Source organism: Channa argus, chromosome 5 (assembly GCF_033026475.1).
Source record: "Channa argus isolate prfri chromosome 5, Channa argus male v1.0, whole genome shotgun sequence".
Lineage (NCBI taxonomy): Eukaryota > Metazoa > Chordata > Actinopteri > Anabantiformes > Channidae > Channa > Channa argus.
Genome location: NC_090201.1, coordinates 17,579,442 through 17,602,304, shown reverse-complemented (window position 1 = coordinate 17,602,304; position 22,863 = coordinate 17,579,442). Strand labels below are relative to the sequence as shown.

Sequence of the window (22,863 nt, the reverse complement as noted above, 5' to 3'; positions counted from 1 at the left end):
ACGATAAGCAAGTCAACAACAGTGTCACCACAGCCAGTCACTTCCACTGCCATTGAGGAATCCACAGTTTCACAGTTGTCTGCTACTATTTCCACAAGCGAAGCAACATCACAGACAAGAACAATAACAGCAAGCTTGAAACCACACTCTACAGCAGAGCCCACCATTTCAAAAGAAACTAGGGCCATTACATTGACCAGTAAATCCGACCATCCCTCATCATCTTCTACATTATCTACTGAAACTCAGACAAGGCCAATCACCACGACAAGCAAGTTAAAAACATTGTCACCACACCCAGTCACTTCCGCTGCCAGTGAGGCATCTACATTTTCACAGATGTCTGCTACTGTTCCCGCAAAAGAAGCAACATCACAGACAAGAACAATAACACCAAGCTTGAAACCACACTCTACAGCAGAGCCCACCATTTCAAAAGAAACTAGGGCCATTACATTAACCAGTGAGTCCAAACATCCCTCATCATTCTCTGCATTATCTATTGAAACTCAGACAAGGCCACTCACCACGACAAGCAAGTCAACAACAGTATCACCACAGCCAGTCACTTCCACTGCCATTGAAGAATCCACAGTTTCACAGTTGTCTGCTACTGTTCCCACAAAAGAAGCAACATCACAGACAAGAACAATAACACCAAGCTTGAAACCACACTCTACAGCAGAGCCCACCATTTCAAAAGAAACTAGGGCCATTACATTAACCAGTGAGTCCAAACATCCCTCATCATCCCCTGCATTATCTACTGAAACTCAGACAAGGCCACTCACCACGACAAGCAAGTCAACAACAGTATCACCACAGCCAGTCACTTCCACTGCCATTGAAGAATCCACAGTTTCACAGTTGTCTGCTACTGTTCCCACAAAAGAAGCAACATCACAGACAAGAACAATAACACCAAGCTTGAAACCACACTCTACAGCAGAGCCCACCATTTCAAAAGAAACTAGGGCCATTACATTAACCAGTGAGTCCAAACATCCCTCATCATCCCCTGCAGTATCTACTGAAACTCAGAAAAGGCCACTCACCACGACAAGCAAGTCAACAACAGTATCACCACAGCCAGTCACTTCCACTGCCATTGAAGAATCCACAGTTTCACAGTTGTCTGCTACTGTTCCCACAAAAGAAGCAACATCACAGACAAGAACAATAACACCAAGCTTGAAACCACACTCTACAGCAGAGCCCACCATTTCAAAAGAGACTACGGCCGTTACCCTGACCAGTGAGTCCAAACATCCTTCATCATCCTCTGCATTATCTACTGAAACTCAGACAAGGCCACTCACCATGACAAGCAAGTCAACAACAGTGTCACTACACCCAGTCACTTCCACTGCCAGTGAGGAATCTACAGTTTCACAGTTGTCTGTTATTGTTCCCACAAGGGAAGCAACATCACAGACAAGAACAATAACAGCAAGCTTGAAACCACACTCTACAGCAGAGCCCACCATTTCAAAAGAAACTAGGGCCAATACATTGACCAGTGAGTCCAAACATCCCTCATCATCTTCTGCATTATCTACTGAAACACAGACAAGGCCACTCACCACGACAAGCAAGTTAAAAACATTGTCACCACACCCAGTCACTTCCACTGCCAGTGAAGAATCCACAGTTTCACAGTTGTCTGCTACTGTTCCCACAAAAGAAACAACATCACAGACAAGAACAATAACAGCAAGCTTGAAACCACACTCTACAGCAGACCCCACCATTTCAAAAGAAACTAGGGCCATTACATTAACCAGTGAGTCCAAACATCCCTCATCATTTCCTGCATTATCTACTGAAACTCAGACAAGGCCACTCACCACGACAAGCAAGTCAACTACAGTATCACCAGAGCCAGTCACTTCCACTGCCATTGAAGAATCGACAGTTTCACAGTTGTCTGCTACTGTTCCCACAAAAGAAGCAACATCACAGACAAGAACAATAACACCAAGATTGAAACCACACTCTACAGCAGAGCCCACCATTTCAAAAGAAACTAGGGCCATTACATTAACCAGTGAGTCCAATCATCCCTCATCATCCCCTGCAGTATCTACTGAAACTCAGACAAGGCCACTCACCACGACAAGCAAGTCAACAACAGTATCACCACAGCCAGTCACTTCCACTGCCATTGAAGAATCCACAGTTTCACAGTTGTCTGCTACTGTTCCCACAAAAGAAGCAACATCACAGACAAGAACAATAACAGCAAGCTTGAAACCACACTCTACAGCAGAGCCCACCATTTCAAAAGAAAATAGGGCCATTACATTAACCAGTGAGTCCAAACATCCCTCATCATCCTCTGCATTATCTACTGAAACTCAGACACGGCCACTCACCACGACAAGCAAGTCAACAACAGTGTCACCACAGCCAGTCACTTCCACTGCCATTGAGGAATCTACAGTTTCACAGTTGTCTGCTACTGTTCCCACAAAAGAAGCAACATCACAGACAAGAACAATAACAGCAAGCTTGAAACCACACTCTACAGCAGAACCCACCATTTCAAAAGAGACTAGGGCCATTACATTGACCAGTAAATCCGTCCATCCCTCATCATCTTCTGCAGTATCTACTGAAACTCAGACAAGGCCACTCACCACGACAAGCAAGTCAACAACAGTATCACCACAGCCAGTCACTTCCACTGCCATTGAAGAATCCACAGTTTCACAGTTGTCTGCTACTGTTCCCACAAAAGAAGCAACATCACAGACAAGAACAATAACAGCAAGCTTGAAACCATACTCTACAGCAGAGCCCACCATTTCAAAAGAGACTAGGGCCGTTACCCTGACCAGTGAGTCCAAACATCCTTCATCATCTTCTGCATTATCTACTGAAACTCAGACAAGGCCACTCACCACGACAAGCAAGTCAACAACAGTATCACCACAGCCAGTCACTTCCACTGCCATTGAGGAATCCACAGTTTCACAGTTGTCTGCTACTATTTCCACAAGGGAAGCAACATCACAGACAATAACAATAACAGCAAGCTTGAAACCACACTCTACAGCAGAGCCCACCATTTCAAAAGAGACTAGGGCCATTACATTGACCAGTAAATCCGACCATCCCTCATCATCTTCTGCATTATCTACTGAAACTCAGACAAGGCCACTCACCACGACAAGCAAGTTAAAAACATTGTCACCACACCCAGTCACTTCCGCTGCCAGTGAGGCATCTACAGTTTCACAGTTGTCTGTTACTGTTCCCACAAGGGAAGCAACATCACAGACAAGAACAATAACAGCAAGCTTGAAACCACACTCTACAGCAGAGCCCACCATTTCAAAAGAAACTAGGGCCATTATATTAACCAGTGAGTCCAAACATCCCTCATCATCCTCTGCATTATCTACTGAAACTCAGACAAGGCCACTCACCACGACAAGCAAGTCAACAACAGTATCACCACAGCCAGTCACTTCCACTGCCATTGAGGAATCCACAGTTTCACAGTTGTCTGCTACTATTTCCACAAGGGAAGCAACATCACAGACAAGAACAATAACAGCAAGCTTGAAACCACACTCTACAGCAGAGCCCACCATTTCAAAAGAGACTAGGGCCATTACATTGACCAGTAAATCCGACCATCCCTCATCATCTTCTGCATTATCTACTGAAACTCAGACAAGGCCAATCACCACGACAAGCAAGTTAAAAACATTGTCACCACACCCAGTCACTTCCGCTGCCAGTGAGGCATCTACATTTTCACAGATGTCTGCTACTGTTCCCGCAAAAGAAGCAACATCACAGACAAGAACAATAACAGCAAGCTTGAAACCACACTCTACAGCAGAGCCCACCATTTCAAAAGAAACAAGGGCCATTACATTAACCAGTGAGTCCAAACATCCCTCATCATTCTCTGCATTATCTACTGAAACTCAGACAAGGCCACTCACCACGACAAGCAAGTCAACTACAGTATCACCACAGCCAGTCACTTCCACTGCCATTGAAGAATCCACAGTTTCACAGTTGTCTGCTACTGTTCCCACAAAAGAAGCAACATCACAGACAAGAACAATAACACCAAGCTTGAAACCACACTCTACAGCAGAGCCCACCATTTCAAAAGAAACTAGGGCCATTACATTAACCAGTGAGTCCAAACATCCCTCATCATCCCCTGCAGTATCTACTGAAACTCAGACAAGGCCACTCACCACGACAAGCAAGTCAACAACAGTATCACCACAGCCAGTCACTTCCACTGCCATTGAAGAATCCACAGTTTCACAGTTGTCTGCTACTGTTCCCACAAAAGAAGCAACATCAAAGACAAGAACAATAACAGCAAGCTTGAAACCACACTCTACAGCAGAGCCCACCATTTCAAAAGAGACTACGGCCGTTACGCTGACCAGTGAGTCCAAACATCCTTCATCATCCTTTGCATTATCTACTGAAACTCAGACAAGGCCACTCACCACGACAAGCAAGTCAACAACAGTGTCACTACACCCAGTCACTTCCACTGCCAGTGAGGAATCTACAGTTTCACAGTTGTCTGTTATTGTTCCCACAAGGGAAGCAACATCACAGACAAGAACAATAACAGCAAGCTTGAAACCACACTCTACAGCAGAGCCCACCATTTCAAAAGAGACTAGGGCCATTACATTGACCAGTAAATCCGACCATCCCTCATCATCTTCTGCATTATCTACTGAAACTCAGACAGGGCCAGTCACCACGATAAGCAAGTCAACAACAGTGTCACCACAGCCAGTCACTTCCACTGCCAGTGAGGAATCTACAGTTTCACAGTTGTCTGCTACTGTTCCCACAAAAGAAACAACATCACAGACAAGAACAATAACAGCAAGCTTGAAACCACACTCTACAGCAGAGCCCACCATTTCAAAAGAGACTAGGGCCGTTACCCTGACCAGTGAGTCCATACATCCTTCATCATCCTCTGCATTATCTACTGAAACTCAGACAAGGCCACTCACCACGACAAGCAAGTCAACAACAGTGTCACCACACCCAGTCACTTCCACTGCCAGTGAGGAATCTACAGTTTCACAGTTGTCTGTTACTGTTCCCACAAGGGAAGCAACATCACAGACAAGAACAATAACAGCAAGCTTGAAACCACACTCTACAGCAGAGCCCACCATTTCAAAAGAGACTAGGGCCGTTACCCTGACCAGTGAGTCCAATCATCCTTCATCATCTTCTGCATTATCTACTGAAACTCAGACAAGGCCAATCACCACGACAAGCAAGTTAAAAACATTGTCACCACACCCAGTCACTTCCGCTGCCAGTGAGGCATCTACATTTTCACAGATGTCTGCTACTGTTCCCGCAAAAGAAGCAACATCACAGACAAGAACAATAACAGCAAGCTTGAAACCACACTCTACAGCAGAGCCCACCATTTCAAAAGAAACTAGGGCCATTACATTAACCAGTGAGTCCAAACATCCCTCATCATCCCCTGCATTATCTACTGAAACTCAGACAAGGCCACTCACCACGACAAGCAAGTCAACAACAGTATCACCACAGCCAGTCACTTCAACTGCCATTGAAGAATCCACAGTTTCACAGTTGTCTGCTACTGTTCCCACAAAAGAAGCAACATCACAGACAAGAACAATAACACCAAGCTTGAAACCACACTCTACAGCAGAGCCCACCATTTCAAAAGAAACTAGGGCCATTACATTAACCAGTGAGTCCAAACATCCCTCATCATCCTCTGCATTATCTATTGAAACTCAGACAAGGCCACTCACCACGACAAGCAAGTCAACAACAGTATCACCACAGCCAGTCACTTCCACTGCCATTGAAGAATCCACAGTTTCACAGTTGTCTGCTACTGTTCCCACAAAAGAAGCAACATCACAGACAAGAACAATAACACCAAGCTTGAAACCACACTCTACAGCAGAGCCCACCATTTCAAAAGAAACTAGGGCCATTACATTAACCAGTGAGTCCAAACATCCCTCATCATCCCCTGCATTATCTACTGAAACTCAGACAAGGCCACTCACCACGACAAGCAAGTCAACAACAGTATCACCACAGCCAGTCACTTCCACTGCCATTGAGGAATCTACAGTTTCACAGTTGTCTGCTACTGTTCCCACAAAAGAAGCAACATCACAGACAAGAACAATAACAGCAAGCTTGAAACCACACTCTACAGCAGAGCCTACCATTTCAAAAGAGACTACGGCCGTTACCCTGACCAGTCAGTCCAAACATCCTTCATCATCCTCTGCATTATCTACTGAAACTCAGACAAGGCCACTCACCACGACAAGCAAGTCAACAACAGTGTCACTACACCCAGTCACTTCCACTGCCAGTGAGGAATCTACAGTTTCACAGTTGTCTGTTACTGTTCCCACAAGGGAAGCAACATCACAGACAAGAACAATAACAGCAAGCTTGAAACCACACTCTACAGCAGAGCCCACCATTTCAAAAGAAACTAGGGCCATTACATTGACCAGTGAATCCAACCATCCCTCATCATCTTCTGCATTATCTACTGAAACTCAGACAAGGCCACTCACCACGAGAGGCAAGTTAAAAACATTGTCACCACACCCAGTCACTTCCACTGCCAGTGAAGAATCCACAGTTTCACAGTTGTCTGCTACTGTTCCCACAAAAGAAACAACATCACAGACAAGAACAATAACAGCAAGCTTGAAACCACACTCTACAGCAGAGCCCACCATTTCAAAAGAGACTAGGGCTGTTACCCTGACCAGTGAGTCCAAACATCCTTCATCATCCTCTGCATTATCTACTGAAACTCAGACAAGGCCAATCACCACGACAAGCAAGTCAACAACAGTGTCACCACACCCAGTCACTTCCACTGCCAGTGAGGAATCTACAGTTTCACAGTTGTCTGCTACTATTTCCACAAGGGAAGCAACATCACATACAAGAACAATAACAGCAAGCTTGAAACCACACTCTACAGCAGAGCCCACCATTTCAAAAGAATCTAGGGCCATTACATTAACCAGTGAGTCCAAACATCCCTCATCATCCTCTGCTTTATCTACTGAAACTCAGACAAGGCCACTCACCACGACAAGCAAGTCAACAACAGTGTCACCACAGCCAGTCAATTCCACTGCCATTGAGGAATCCACAGTTTCACAGTTGTCTGCTACTGTTCCCACAAAAGAAGCAACATCACAGACAAGAACAATAACAGCAAGCTTGAAACCACACTCTACAGCAGAGCCCACCATTTTAAAAGAGACTAGGGCCGTTACCCTGACCAGTGAGTCCAAACATCCTTCATCATCCTCTGCATTATCTACTGAAACTCAGACAAGGCCACTCACCACGACAAGCAAGTCAACAACAGTGTCACCACACCCAGTCACTTCCACTGCCAGTGAGGAATCTACAGTTTCACAGTTGTCTGCTACTATTTCCACAAGGGAAGCAACATCACAGACAAGAACAATAACAGCAAGCTTGAAACCACACTCTACAACAAAGCCCACCATTTCAAATGAGACTAGGGCCGTTACCCTGACTAGTGAATCCAACCATCCCTCATCATCTTCTGCATTATCTACTGAAACTCAGACAAGGCCACTCACCACGACAAGCAAGTTAAAAACATTGTCACCACACCCAGTCACTTCCACTGCCAGTGAGGAATCTACAGTTTCACAGTTGTCTGCTACTGTTCCCACAAAAGAAACAACATCACAGACAAGAACAATAACAGCAAGCTTGAAACCACACTCTACAGCAGAGCCCACCATTTCAAAAGAGACTAGTGCCATTACATTGACCAGTAAATCCGACCATCCCTCATCATCTTCTGCATTATCTACTGAAACTCAGACAAGGCCAATCACCACGACAAGCAAGTCAACAACATTGTCACCACACCCAGTCACTTCCACTGCCAGTGAAGAATCCACAGTTTCACAGTTGTCTGCTACTGTTCCCACAAAAGAAACAACATCACAGACAAGAACAATAACAGCAAGCTTGAAACCACACTCTACAGCAGAGCCCACCATTTCAAAAGAGACTAGGGCTGTTACCCTGACCAGTGAGTCCAAACATCCTTCATCATCCTCTGCATTATCTACTGAAACTCAGACAAGGCCAATCACCACGACAAGCAAGTCAACAACAGTGTCACCACACCCAGTCACTTCCACTGCCAGTGAGGAATCTACAGTTTCACAGTTGTCTGCTACTATTTCCACAAGGGAAGCAACATCACATACAAGAACAATAACAGCAAGCTTGAAACCACACTCTACAGCAGAGCCCACCATTTCAAAAGAACCTAGGGCCATTACATTAACCAGTGAGTCCAAACATCCCTCATCATCCTCTGCTTTATCTACTGAAACTCAGACAAGGCCACTCACCACGACAAGCAAGTCAACAACAGTGTCACCACAGCCTGTCAATTCCACTGCCATTGAGGAATCCACAGTTTCACAGTTGTCTGCTACTGTTCCCACAAAAGAAGCAACATCACAGACAAGAACAATAACAGCAAGCTTGAAACCACACTCTACAGCAGAGCCCACCATTTTAAAAGAGACTAGGGCCGTTACCCTGACCAGTGAGTCCAAACATCCTTCATCATCCTCTGCATTATCTACTGAAACTCAGACAAGGCCACTCACCACGACAAGCAAGTCAACAACAGTGTCACCACACCCAGTCACTTCCACTGCCAGTGAGGAATCTACAGTTTCACAGTTGTCTGCTACTATTTCCACAAGGGAAGCAACATCACAGACAAGAACAATAACAGCAAGCTTGAAACCACACTCTGCAGCAGAGCCCACCATTTCAAAAGAGACTAGTGCCATTACATTGACCAGTAAATCCGACCATCCCTCATCATCTTCTGCATTATCTACTGAAACTCAGACAAGGCCAATCACCACGACAAGCAAGTCAACAACATTGTCACCACACCCAGTCACTTCCACTGCCAGTGAAGAATCCACAGTTTCACAGTTGTCTGCTACTGTTCCCACAAAAGAAACAACATCACAGACAAGAACAATAACAGCAAGCTTGAAACCACACTCTACAGCAGAGCCCACCATTTCAAAAGAGACTAGGGCTGTTACCCTGACCAGTGAGTCCAAACATCCTTCATCATCCTCTGCATTATCTACTGAAACTCAGACAAGGCCAATCACCACGACAAGCAAGTCAACAACAGTGTCACCACACCCAGTCACTTCCACTGCCAGTGAGGAATCTACAGTTTCACAGTTGTCTGCTACTATTTCCACAAGGGAAGCAACATCACATACAAGAACAATAACAGCAAGCTTGAAACCACACTCTACAGCAGAGCCCACCATTTCAAAAGAATCTAGGGCCATTACATTAACCAGTGAGTCCAAACATCCCTCATCATCCTCTGCTTTATCTACTGAAACTCAGACAAGGCCACTCACCACGACAAGGAAGTCAACAACAGTGTCACCACAGCCAGTCAATTCCACTGCCATTGAGGAATCCACAGTTTCACAGTTGTCTGCTACTGTTCCCACAAAAGAAGCAACATCACAGACAAGAACAATAACAGCAAGCTTGAAACCACACTCTACAGCAGAGCCCACCATTTTAAAAGAGACTAGGGCCGTTACCCTGACCAGTGAGTCCAAACATCCTTCATCATCCTCTGCATTATCTACTGAAACTCAGACAAGGCCACTCACCACGACAAGCAAGTCAACAACAGTGTCACCACACCCAGTCACTTCCACTGCCAGTGAGGAATCTACAGTTTCACAGTTGTCTGCTACTATTTCCACAAGGGAAGCAACATCACAGACAAGAACAATAACAGCAAGCTTGAAACCACACTCTACAACAGAGCCCACCATTTCAAATGAGACTAGGGCCGTTACCCTGACTAGTGAATCCAACCATCCCTCATCATCTTCTGCATTATCTACTGAAACTCAGACAAGGCCACTCACCACGACAAGCAAGTTAAAAACATTGTCACCACACCCAGTCACTTCCACTGCCAGTGAGGAATCCACAGTTTCACAGTTGTCTGCTACTATTTCCACAAGGGAAGCAACATCACAGACAAGAACAATAGCAGCAAGCTTGAAACCACACTCTACAGCAGAGCCCACCATTTCAAAAGAAAGTAGGGCCATTACATTGACCAGTGAGTCCAACCAGCCCTCATCACCCTCTGCATTATCTACTGAAACTCAGACAAGGCCACTCACCACGACAAGCAAGTCAAAAACATTGTCACCACACCCAGTCACTTCCACTGCCAGTGAGGAATCTACATCTCGTGCAACAACAGTAACTACAAGCTTTAATGAAACTCCAACAAGGACATTTACACTCAATTCAACAGCACAGTCACCAACTTCCACATATTCAGGTTCTTTAAAAACATCATCTATTCAAAACAGCAGAACTACAAAAGAAACCCGTGAGTCAGAGGCCCCTTTACCCTCAACGTCCACTGCCATACGTGACTCTACATTGTCACATGCATCAAATAAACCATCACTTTTTCCATTAACCAATACAGCTTTTTCTACATCAGTTCTATCCATATCACATCCAATAACTAAGTCTTCCACATCATTAACCACAACTTCACACCATCCACCAGAAACTGCAACAGCAACGGTCAGCTCAACTATCACATCTAATTTGGTGAGACCGACCTTCTCACTTACACCTACTGGAACCACAAAGTCAAATACTACACCTACAAATCATCCAACTTACTCAACCTCTCCCAGCGTACCACCTTTGATACAACCTACTGCAACAGCAAATACCACCAATAGGCCACCAACACTTTCATCAACTGCTCCAACCTCAAAGGATTTCACATCAGCAGAAATAATCAGCACAAAAACCGTTACAACAATCAAGCATTCAACATCTACCCTGTTCCCTCTTACAAATGCTACTCTCACTGTGACAACACCACTCACAACTTTCCAGTGTGCAGATGAGGACTGTCAGTGTATCGGGGGCAACTGTAGATTCAACTCCACACTGGGACGATGTCACTGCCACTGTCAAGACTTTGTGTTTGGAGATGTCTGCTCTTTTGGAGAAAATGACACTTCTCCTCATATTGGTGAATTTTATTTTGCATCCTTACACAAATTTAATTTTCATTAATTTTGAAAACATTGGAATAGAATTTCATTTCAAGTTTCGATTGTCTGTATGATGTGTAATGATGTAATGATGTTTTCGCAGATTCTGGAGCAATACCAACTCGAAAAGCCAACTTTACTTTGGAAATTGAAATACCTTTCCAGCCTGCTTTTAACAATTTAAAATCAAATCAGTCATTACAATTCATCAACACATTAGTAAAACAGGTACCAGATTTTGCTTCATTGTTGCATGATTTAACTGATCTGATTTCATATAAAATTCTCAAGCCTTAGAAGATGCTAATTAACATCAGGAAATAGAATTAAGATGCAGACCTACAGTTTTTAGCATCAATTACATGTTGATTTGTTGCCATAACTGTGCTTTAATAACATCTGTCTTGTTTTCCAGCTTACAGCCCTATGCAAAGAAGCAGACTCAGAAAATTTTAAAAACGTGCTAGTCATCAAGTTATCGTAGGTTTCTTTACTGAATTAAAATTACTTTTAATAACCACAAGCTATTTTAATTTAGTGATATATTTCTGCTTTTTTTATTGTAGGGAAGGAAGTGTTGTTGCAGAGAGTGTGGCAGAGTACAGCTATCCAAACAATGAAACTCAGATCCAGTTTGTCAACACTAAGCTTGATGGACTATTGACTTCTATCCTGAATGACACAAATAACCTCAATATAATTTCCAGAGCCTTTAATAATAGCATAGTGACATTAAACAAACTCACCTTCCAACCACCTGTTATTACCAGTAAGTGCACTAAGTGTACTTATAGCTGTTGTTCCTTTGTTCATTGTTCATTTGTTCAAGTTGTATTATTGCATTTGGAAAAAATGAAAACTGTATCACCACTTTTTTTTTTGTTTATCATTTAGATATCACAGAGCTGGAGCCCTATGTTAACTGCAGTCGGTTTGCTAATTACACTGCAGTGATTGGCAATGGTGAGTGGGAGTGTGTTGGACCTTGTAAAACAAATCCGGATTACTGTCATCAGCATGGACAATGTCGCAATGATATTTACAAAGGGCCTACTTGCGAGTAAGCAAAATCTATTTTACTTTAATGTTAATATTACAAACATGTTTGTAATATAAAATGTATTGTATCGTATCGTGTAATATAAAATGTATTAATGCTTTTTAATCCTGTGGTCTTTTAACCTAGGTGCTTCGAGTCTAGCCTGGAGCAGTTTTATGGTCCACAGTGTGAATTTTTTCGTAGGGGTCCAGGTTTTTATGCAGCACTGTTTGGATCACTGGCTGGCACATTTCTGCTCTTGATTATTGTCCTTGCTGTCATTGTCAAAAAGAAATATACGGGTGTTTGGTGGGTTATGATGCCTCAGATGTATTTTCTTGTCTCATAATATGCAATAGAAGAAACATTTTTTATGTTAAACTAATGAACCAATCTCTCTACTTAAGGAGAAGGAGGAACTCCTATAACAGAAAACTGTCCGCTTTTGAGGAGGACTTCTTTGACTTCTCTTATGCTGGTATTTTTTTTTTTTTACTTTAAAATGTTTAAGATTTACTTTAGGAAGTAATTTTTAGGAAGTAATTTTAAACAATTTTAAACATTTTATTTTTATCATATGCCTAGGAGATCACAACTTGGGATTGGCAGGAACGTACTCATCAAACATTTCTAGCCCAAATCTAGAAAGTGTTCACACCCAAATACCGGTATTCTTGTTTATTATATTTGTATGATGAATAACTATAACTAATAGTACTGGCAGATAAATGTAAGTTTATACTGCAGTTAGTATAGTGGTATTAATATGCTGTCCTTGTGTTTCTCCAGACCACAGCAAGACATCCTGAGGTTTTAAACACCAACCGTTCTTGAAGGCTACAATTTAGAGAATTTTGTTTTAATTTGAGTGTTTTTTATCCTAACTGTAAAAGATATTGCATTGCTGTATGAACTATCAACACTGCAGATGAAATGCACTACTATTTGTTGTTATATGTTTATGATTTTATTTATAATAAATGTAATTTACAGTACCTTTGCATGAACCAAAATGAACATGGATATAGATGTAGGCTTCTACCTGTTAAGAGTTATTTATTTTTTCAGTTTCCTGCAATATTGAGAATCACAAGTTAAAAAATATATATTTTAAGAGGAGAGGAGAGAAGGCTGTAAATCTATCTATCTAGACTGAAAGAAAACATTGGTGCTAGTTTTAGCTCTAGGAGAAGTGTCAAGCTGTTGCCATTTTGAGGAGTGAATAAATACTACTAATACACACACACAAATATAGATATCTATATATGTATCTCTCTATATATTTTCATTTAAATATATATAAAATATTTCTTGAATGATTGAAACCAGGGGTCATAACTGTCATCCAATTAACTGGAGAATAAAACATTTTCCTTTTGGACATGTTATTTTTGGCATGTTTTTTAACAGATGAGGTGGTACAACTTCTTACATAAATAACCGTTACATAATCCATCTTTCTAATCATTTAAGGTTGTGGAATAACAATTTTTGGCAGTTAGTACAATAGGCAATATGGCACGTCCCCTTTGTTGTGCAGTTTAATGTGGGGTTTCTGTTATTTGTCTTGAATAGTGTAAATGATCTTCATTATTCCCATTAGAAAGTAATGGCTGCAGGTGAATCAATACATTATTTTGTCACTAGATGGCAGACACGCACTCATTTTATTTATGTTTGGCCTTTTCAGCAGAGAGGAGGATGGATAAATGAATAAAGCCCAAGGGAATATAACGAATATATATGTTATTGTAATATTTAGGGAAGATGAGAGTGATCAGAAAATACTCGAACTGTAAGGGCTGGGAATATTGTCCCTGCCAGTCTGACAAAAGTGACATCTGACATCATTTTATGCCACTGCATCTGAAAATCATTGTTCACTTCTCTGCCGTGGGTCCTACAAAGAAGTCTCAACCTCATGGATTTGCCTTTACCTGGACAATTGATGGTTTCTTGTCTCCACCTAGAGGCTGAACACAGAAAATACACCTGTGACTACTTTCTTTACCTTTAAATGATGTTCTATGTTTTCTATCCATGTACTCTGCCCTGAGTAAAATTTAACCAGCTCCACTTAGGCTACAGTTAAATATTCACAACTCTGTTCACCTCTCACAGTAAATGATAAGAAACGTTATGCCAAAACAAAATCACAATGCAAACAATGTTATTGAAATTTTCACTGAGATTTTCCAATGTAGGTCCATGTTTTTGAACAGTAGGGTGGGAATCTGTAAACTGCCGCCCCAAAAAAATAAATCCAGTCAGGAGCAAGAGAAGATACACAATGTTCAGCTCTAACATATGTATATCAGTTTTCAGACAAGGATGATCTTGGTATAACATAAAGTATATTTATACTATACATAATAGGTGCAAGCAAGCATACAGCAACTTTCAGAAATCACTCTCAAAATAGCACGTGTGAATTAAATGTTCTAAATATTTTACTGCCCTATATATATATATATATATATATATATATATATATATGTGTAAAAGTTTACCAGAAATATATATGAAATAGTTTGTTATGCATTCTCCCATTTTAAGTGGTTAACTGTTGAGCTATTGGTTTAATGCCAATGTTCTTTAATAGTAATTGCATAGATGTAATACTATTGAAGACAGAAGCTGCATTTCATCAATCTTAGTCTTTACTTTTGTTGTGTACACTGACACAAATCTATATGAGTCTTTTTGTTAACTTTGTAGTTGGATTGAAGTAATTTGCACTAAATCTTTGTACACTACAAATCTGTGCAGTGCAGAAGACATGTTAAACGTCTGACACAAAAAAGTAAACTGCAGATGAATCAGTAGAGGTTGTATAGCAATTAATGAGGCAGTAACCACTGTAATTATAATTATTAAAAATAGTTTGGTCCACATGGTAATCCATCAGTGCCAACCAAGGACTCATAACTAATTAACTGAGGCCAAAAATATATTTGATGTAGCTGAGTCATTAACAGTGTTGAATTCCACATCCTCACTGCCTAAGCAAAACACAAAATGTAATGGCAACATTAGGAAACAAAAGGGTTCATGTTGCTTTAAGAAAATAAAGGAAGAGGACAGAAATAGTTTGCGACTTAAAGTGAGTCCATTTTACATAGAATCGTTCCCTTGTGCCTTAAAGTCTGAAAAAATGTTTCTTGAAGTCAAGTCAAAATTTAAGAAAATTGTTAAGGTCGAGTCCAAGCAAGTTCGGAGAAAATAACTGTCTTTGATGCCAAAGCAGTGCAATAATGTGTTTTGCTTTAAGATTGTTTAGAAATTAATCTCAGACCACATACAGGTAATTCACCTTGCACTGGATCTTTCTTGCCCCCATCAGAATAAAATAAGCAGGCTGTCTTTAGCTACAATAATCACCACCCTTTGTCACCTAGCAGCTCACGTAGGAGTGAATCAGGTTTGCATGCGGATAGTTCAATCTGCAGCCTTTTGTTCTTTTGAGAGAATAAGGCAAAATGAGTTGCTGTATTATAAGCTATGGTGGATATTGTAATTGCAGCTTAATTATTTGACCTCTAGCTTGCAGTTTTTTAGGCTCCATGCCTAACCACATGGACTCGAGTCAAGAGTAAAACACAACATTGTTGAGTCCTTTAAAACCTGTGGGCACAAAGCTGGCTGTCACCGACCATATGAGCAGTTACGCAGGAGGAAACTCTATTCACCAGGAAGAGGAAGGCAACATGCAGTACACCTGTCAGTCGACCATTGTAAGTCGCTCTTCTTTCGCTGGATACAGGCCAGTTACAATAAGGCACAGCAGGAGGGTGTGTGGGTGATAAAACAGGCCAAACAGCTGAGTTGAGAGTTCACTCTTGACAGATTCAAGAAACAGACTGAAGCAGGCTTATAAATAATTCATTTTATTTTGCTTCCTTTTTAAAGACTATATACTTTTCATCCATTTATAACGAAAGGAATTGTTAAATACTGTACACAGCATACTGTACTCTCCCAGTGCATATCTTCACCATGGCAGAGAAGTAATTCCTTGATAAACTAGTCTTCAGTTGTATTATTTCTAATAAGACATATGAATACATTAAGATTAAATATTATCAGTGTATAATGTAAACATTTTTCAGACATTTAAGTCAAAAGCAACATTGTGTTGGCAAGGTTTTGTGAGCAGGAGGGAGGGAAAAAAAAATTAAAAAAAAGTATACTTCAATGACCGTTTGACCTTAGCAGTTATCCGTTTCCCAAACTGAACACCATAGGTTACTTCAATACATGTGCTACATTTACTATATCACCCCGACGCTTCCTGAATAATCTACAACAATAAAATTCATATATTTTCTAGGCTGCCAGCAGCCACAGTCTTTCAGACCACACCTACTGCAATCATGTAAGGCAGGAATGCATGAGCAGAACAGGAAAGTCTGTGTCAGGCAGGTAAACCCTGCACTTGTAATGCATCTGTATTAACAGGTGAGCCTAAATTGAGCCTAACAAGCTAAGTTCTGACTAATCTAAAATCTCTGTTTAGGTAGATCCGGTTAGAACTGACTTTGCCTTAGTTTAATCCAAATAAAACTTTGTGTCAAATCACAATTGGAGCTGGCTACCTTGTAGTTTGTGGAATATAATTTTAAATCTTGGCTTTTAACACAATTTAAATGGAGAGTATATGAAATAAATGTTTAATATCAAAAGGGAGGTAGTACTTGAGGCAAATTTGTTTCAAGCAATGACTCACAGCTTGACCAAAAATAAGCTCCTCCAACTGTTTGACAGAATTTCAGTAAGAATGGCATACATTCATTTCAACAGGGCATTTATGCAACAAAAAACAAACAAAAAAACACCAACAAAAACCTGGATACTGAAAGAAAGCAATAAAATGTGTGCACTTATTAAGCAGGTGCTGCAAACAAGCAGACACAGTAACAAGTACGCTTGACAATTCTCCACTTAATTGTCAAAAGTCATTCACCACAACACTTTTCCAACTGCCGTTCACATGCACAAACATGTTCACGCACATAAATACACACTAATACACAAAGCCAAACCACATAAGCTGCACTAGATATTTCAATGAAAATGCATAGCTACCAGTAATGTACCCACCTCTTAGTACAAATTGTTCCATGACAATGTACCATGTGGAAAACATAAATTTACACAGATATGAGTAAGACAAAAACTTCATCAAGGCAGGGAAACATCAGTGTGTGCATCAGTGTAGCAAACAGAATTGAGATTTGAATGCTAGCATCCTTCATTTTGTAAAAGATTAATTGGCCTTGTGTTTAAACTTCATATATTAACTGATACACAGTTACATTACTGACCTTTTGTCCCCTGTGGGATACAGAAGCAGCGTTAAATTGCCCCGTTGTATCTCAAAATTGCCTCAACCCTCGGGACACAAAACACTGAGCATGTGAGGTTCAAGACCCGCTTGCACCTTCTGTCTATACCACATCATCAGCAAAAACAGCACCCTACTAAATCTACTAAAGTCCTATCAAAAATAAGCTTTAAAATGTTTAATTTTGCTCACATATAGTTAGAGATAAATTTTTTTATTTTAAGTATCTCAGTTGTGAGAGCTATTTCAACATTACCAGTAACTGAATACAGTGCGCACATACCCTGTGTGTTCAGAATACATAGGGGTTAAAATAAACAAAACAAAAAAAGCAGCAGTTTGAGGGGTGTTAGTGTTCGGTTTCACGATTTTGTGAAGTGGTTTTTATTCACGTAGAGAAGAGTCCTCTTTTACGTCTACTAAAACATTTCAAACCAAATCCACTTGTACTTTTCGCCTGGTGTGCCATTCCCAGTCTGATTCATCTTTTTTGCGTGCTGCAGAACTGTCCGTGACACAAGATGAGCCCATGAAAGATCGCTGAGGCAGTAGATAGTAATGTGTGGTGCTGACCTTTTTGCCATTTTCTATTACAGGAAGGATGCAAGGGGAGCCCTCGCTGTTCTGTCTCTGTAAACCTCGACAGCTTACATATTTAGGATCCGGTGCAAAGCTTTGGGTCGGGGGCATCACCCCATTAATGTATGTTGGGAGGCTCTTAGGGCTGGGGGTGCGAGAGCTGCCTCTAGACAAAGGCTCCCTCGGGGGCACCTTGGGTGGTTTGTCCTCATCACTATAAGCTGCAGACGAGACTTCTGCTGACCAGCGGCGGTAGTCTCCTATTTTGATTGTTCGGGGAGGGATTGGGGGAGGCACCTCTGGCTTTTCCATACTATGAGTTTGGCGTTTGGGGCATGTGAGGCGCAGTGCTGAGGGCTTGTTGAAGGATCCCGCTGGGCCAGAATGAGAGCGTCGCAGCTTCCTCTGAGCCTTGTCCTGCTGTCTCTGACAAACCACTGGCTCAGGTTGCTGCTGATGCTGCTCACACTGTTCCTTCACTTCCTGTGGCGGATGCATTTGATAGTGCTGCCTCTGGTTTTGCGGCCGTAGTGGACCATCATAATAGGCATAGTTAATCTGTCCACAGTCCCTGAAGCTCCTGAGGCGGCTGATTCCATGTCGAAAGGGAAACGATTTTGAACACTGATCAGACACCAGGCAGCAGCTGTCGTCTGAACTCGTGAAAAATTCTACCTCATTGTCCATAGCTTGTTCAGGGGAGATGTCTGTTTGGGGAGGGATAGGGGGCAGAGGCTTGGAGCATCTGCCTGGTGTCTGTGGTGGGCTGTTGCACTCGTACACTGAGAGCCTCTGGAATGAGGGGACCACCTGGTCATCATCAGGAGGACTTGGGGTGGAGGGTTCAGCACCGCAGGACAGGGAGAGGTGGGAGGGCCGGGATTTCTTTGGAGGTAATCTTTGTGTGCTGAGAATGTGTTTATGTCCTGACAGAGAGGAAAATTGTAAAACAATCTGTTACAGTTGCCATTCACTACTACAACTTAATTTCATCCCGTAAAGACGGTCTCCTATGGACTATTAGGCTTTTCTATAGTTCAGGAAAATCAATTACAATCCGTTATGCAGGAGATGATTCACAAAACATGCAATGCAGTACTTCAGAAGACCTCTGATGTAAAGATGACAGATCGGGAACTTACTTTCGTAACTTTGTGATGGTGGGGGTGGCCCCTTTATTTGGGTTCGTGAGCTGTGATCTGTGTGTGCTGTGTCCATACTGAAGTAGAAGCTGTTAGAGAAAACAATATTTATGTTAGTATGGTTTTAATTAAGCCAGAACAAAAGTTCTATATAATTTACAAAAAAATCTAGACAGACTTGAATTTTAAAACCCCAAAATGTCATGCAGATTTAACAATGTACCCCTGGTGAACTGACTGCTAGATCTGGCACCTGAACACTCACTTGTCCAGCTCATGGCGATGGCTCCAGGAGGGTTTGGATCCAGCCATGCTGTGACAGTAGCTGCCCCGGAGGAAGGGGTTTTCTATGGGAAAAGAGATCTCCTGGGCAGTCAGGCCCACTGTGGACATGCTCCAGGCACCCTCGGGTCGCATCAAAGCCAGGAAACACTCAGATCGCTCGGCTGGCTGCCCCTGCTTCTGGTGTATCTGTAACACAGCCAAGAGCAGCCATGAATGACAGTGAAAGAGGGCCGAAGCAAAAGCAGATCGAGAGAGAGAACATGTGGTAGCACACTGAAACATCAAAAAGTAGAGCGAACTCCGCTAGAAAGGCCAGGAAGAAAGAAAACACTGATATTAGATTATAAAGCACATTACAGATATCTGTCCCACTCTGCTGCCCAACAGGCCAAATATTTAGTTGCAGGCTTGTCTGTTGTCTGAAAGAAAACACCCTCCAATAACAGAGTGATGACAAAGTCATTCATTATGTTCTTCTTATAGGGTTTTACAACAAAACCAACAGAATAATCAAAACTAAAATAAGAGTCGTCAAAAATGAAAAAAAAAAAAAATCTTATTTGAGAGTCTGTATTACAAGTCAAATTTATACAGCAACAGACCTGAAGTAATTGGGATACTAACAGTGGGAATATGTTGTGAAACTAAACATAAATACAATTTTTTTTTAAGTTTTAATGTGATTTAGAAATATACGTTTCATCAGGTGGAAAAAGAGGAAGACATGACTCGTTCAGTAGCGGCTTTTTTGTGATATTACACCAAAAAGATGTAGAAAAAAAAAACTACAATATACAGTAGTTGTTTGTGAAAAGCAGCAATTTCTACAGAGTGTGCTGCACATCAGTGCTGCAAACTTGCTTGTCCTGAACAGCAGAGGAAGGGGCTTCTCCTGTTACAAGATATACCCGATGTTGCAAGAACTCAAGTCAAATGACCTGAATGTTTGTGACCTGTCAAATGTGTGTCAAGGCTGAGGAAACGTTTAGAATATTCGCACGGGAGCAAACCCAGCAGCATATTGGTATTGTTGCAGACTTGGGTTCACAAGAATTAATATGAATTTAATAAAATTTTGTCTCAAACTGGATCAATTTGGTGAGTATGTCACAGTCTCTGGGAAAAGGAGCTCAGTCTAACAATATCATCCTTGTGCACAAAGTCTTTACATCTTAAAGAGTGTATCGTGGGTAACTATGCATCATCCACAAAATTAGCCTTGCATAGTTGTATAAGATCTTCAGACTTAAATTCTCCACAAGTAGTCATTGTGTTTTCAATATAATTTTTTTAGCAAACAGACAAAAAAAAAAAAAAAAGTGTACACATAAGCCCGTGTGTGCTAAAGACCACAACTGAGGTCCGTGACATGCTTATAACGTAGCAGTAATGACAGAGGTGAACAAGGCCTCCTCCTTCCTTGTCTCCTCTGAATCATATTTATGTGCTGCCCTGACAGCTGGTGAGAAATAAAGCTCTAAAACAACAGGAAGCTTGAAGCATCAGTCTCAGCCAAACTGCCCAACAAGGCATGCCATCATTATCCCCCCTCCGGCCCCAGGGCCATGGATTCGGTTCGGCAGGGACGGGAAGCAACATGATCCCTGATAATGAACCCCAAGGGGCTTGTGCTTCCTCTTGCAACAGGTGCAGAGACAGTTCTCTCTGGCAGTTCACCATAGGAGCATTTACAGGCAACAGGACTAAACAAACGATGTCTAGTCATGCAAAGCATTAACCCTCTTAGGAGGAATTCTTTAAGTCACAAATTCAGATCGTTTGACCAGAGAATCTGACTCTTTTTTTTATGGATTAGTCTAATCTTTCTGTTTATACAATAGCCGGAGAGGCTGAGTCTGTGTGTGTGAAGGTAACACAGGGCCCGTGGGTGCTGGAAAAGGAGGGGATCTGCTGGTGTGAGCACGACCAACATCAGCAGATAGTTTGCCTTTAAAACAGGACTGTGGTACTCAGAGTTCACACCCGCTCACGACAACCCTGCAGCGGTTTCCGAGCAACCATACCCGCTCTACCTGTGCGGCAAGCAAACAGCGCGCACACCCCCTCACTTTACCGGATTGAGATAATAATGGTTAAAAGCCCTCTAGCAGGCAGGTGACTCACACCACAACACACAAATCAGCAAGGCCAGCTAGTGATGATGCAGGATGAATTGTTATGGCCATTTGTTTAAGCGGAAAATGCACAATTACATATTAAACAATACAACCATAATATAACCAATCGGTGCAATCGGTTAAAAGTTGCGCAAGGAATAAATAAAAATCATTAGAATTTATATGTAAATATAAAAAAAACTGGCATATAAACTACGTAAACGTAGACAAATGTATTCCGAATTTCTAGTGAATTTCTAGTATTTGGCAGGTGTTTGTTTAGTTGGGCAATGTCATCATCTGAAAAGCTTGCTCTTTCCTTTGAAAACTATAAGATGAAAACAACTAAATAATCTCAGAAGGGCCCGAAGCTGCATCAATCAACGGTGTGTGTCGTGCTGGCACCACTATACAAAACAATAGACAGGCGGGACATGGTTTTATACAACAGTCTACAGCAGATATTTCAAGTAACTTTGACTTACCTAAATAAACCCGCAGTTCTCTTCCGCTAACCGACCCCTATACTCCTCTTTGGTGAAATATAGCTCCTCGCTGCGATGTTGGCTTTTTGATTCGAGTCTGTAATCTTTAGATTTCTATTGCATCAGGAACAGGACGCCAGCGAGTTGGTGACGCTCCGGTTGTAACGTGACAGTTTTAGATAAGTCTAGTACTGTGGCGAGCACTGTTTTTATAAGCTCCACTACACTGGAAACCCGCCGTGGCTCCGCCTGCACACTTGCCCTTAAAGGCGCAGTCTTTCTTTTCACCAGTGTCTCTGCAGTGTACGTGCACGCTGGGTTAACACACAGGACTAATTAATCCATGCGTTAACTGGTTGTGTGCAGTGTTTAGTTTATAAGTACTTTTAATTTAAAGTTAGTTGACAAATGACAAACCGTAGAAGGAGATAACCAGTAAACACTCTGTCATGTTACATGTAGCTTCTCAGAAATAATAGAGTCCAAATGTTGTGCTGTGTTCGGTTGTTAAATGCAATGCAGGCTTCCAGCTAATTCCAGAAATAGAAAAATGTTTGCAACACTTCTGCAGAGAAGAACATCCTAAACATTTAGCGTTTGAAAAGTTTCCATTTTATCACCGATTTATATTTAAAGTGTCTTCTGTAAGGGCTCGTACAAAACAAGCTGTTTAC

General features: G+C 41.7%; 2 protein-coding genes across 3 annotated transcripts; one reads left to right on the top strand and one right to left on the bottom strand.

Annotated features, from left to right (window-relative positions):
• The first annotated feature begins 339 nt into the window (after positions 1-339).
• On the top strand, positions 340-14,692 carry LOC137127367 (mucin-2). Its single transcript, XM_067504253.1, has 12 exons — positions 340-463; positions 1,475-1,596; positions 1,795-2,047; positions 7,496-11,176; positions 11,302-11,426; positions 11,614-11,678; positions 11,765-11,967; positions 12,093-12,258; positions 12,385-12,546; positions 12,645-12,715; positions 12,823-12,905; positions 13,027-14,692. Exons 1-12 carry the CDS (start codon positions 340-342, stop codon positions 13,069-13,071), a joined length of 5,100 nt encoding a protein of 1,699 aa, XP_067360354.1. The 3' UTR covers positions 13,072-14,692.
• A 1,416-nt stretch (positions 14,693-16,108) lies between these two features.
• errfi1a (ERBB receptor feedback inhibitor 1a) lies at positions 16,109-22,383 on the bottom strand. Of its 2 annotated transcripts, XM_067505139.1 has the most exons (4): positions 22,190-22,383; positions 19,568-19,773; positions 19,303-19,391; positions 16,109-19,086 (listed from the first exon to the last, which is right to left on the bottom strand). In XM_067505139.1, exons 2-4 carry the CDS (start codon positions 19,717-19,719, stop codon positions 18,011-18,013), a joined length of 1,317 nt encoding a protein of 438 aa, XP_067361240.1. In that variant the 5' UTR covers positions 19,720-19,773; positions 22,190-22,383; the 3' UTR covers positions 16,109-18,010. The 2 variants fall into 2 exon arrangements, with proteins under 2 accessions (XP_067361240.1, XP_067361241.1); XM_067505140.1 differs by lacking the exon at positions 22,190-22,383 and having other exon boundaries at positions 19,556-19,694.
• Between the last annotated feature and the right edge of the window lie 480 nt (positions 22,384-22,863).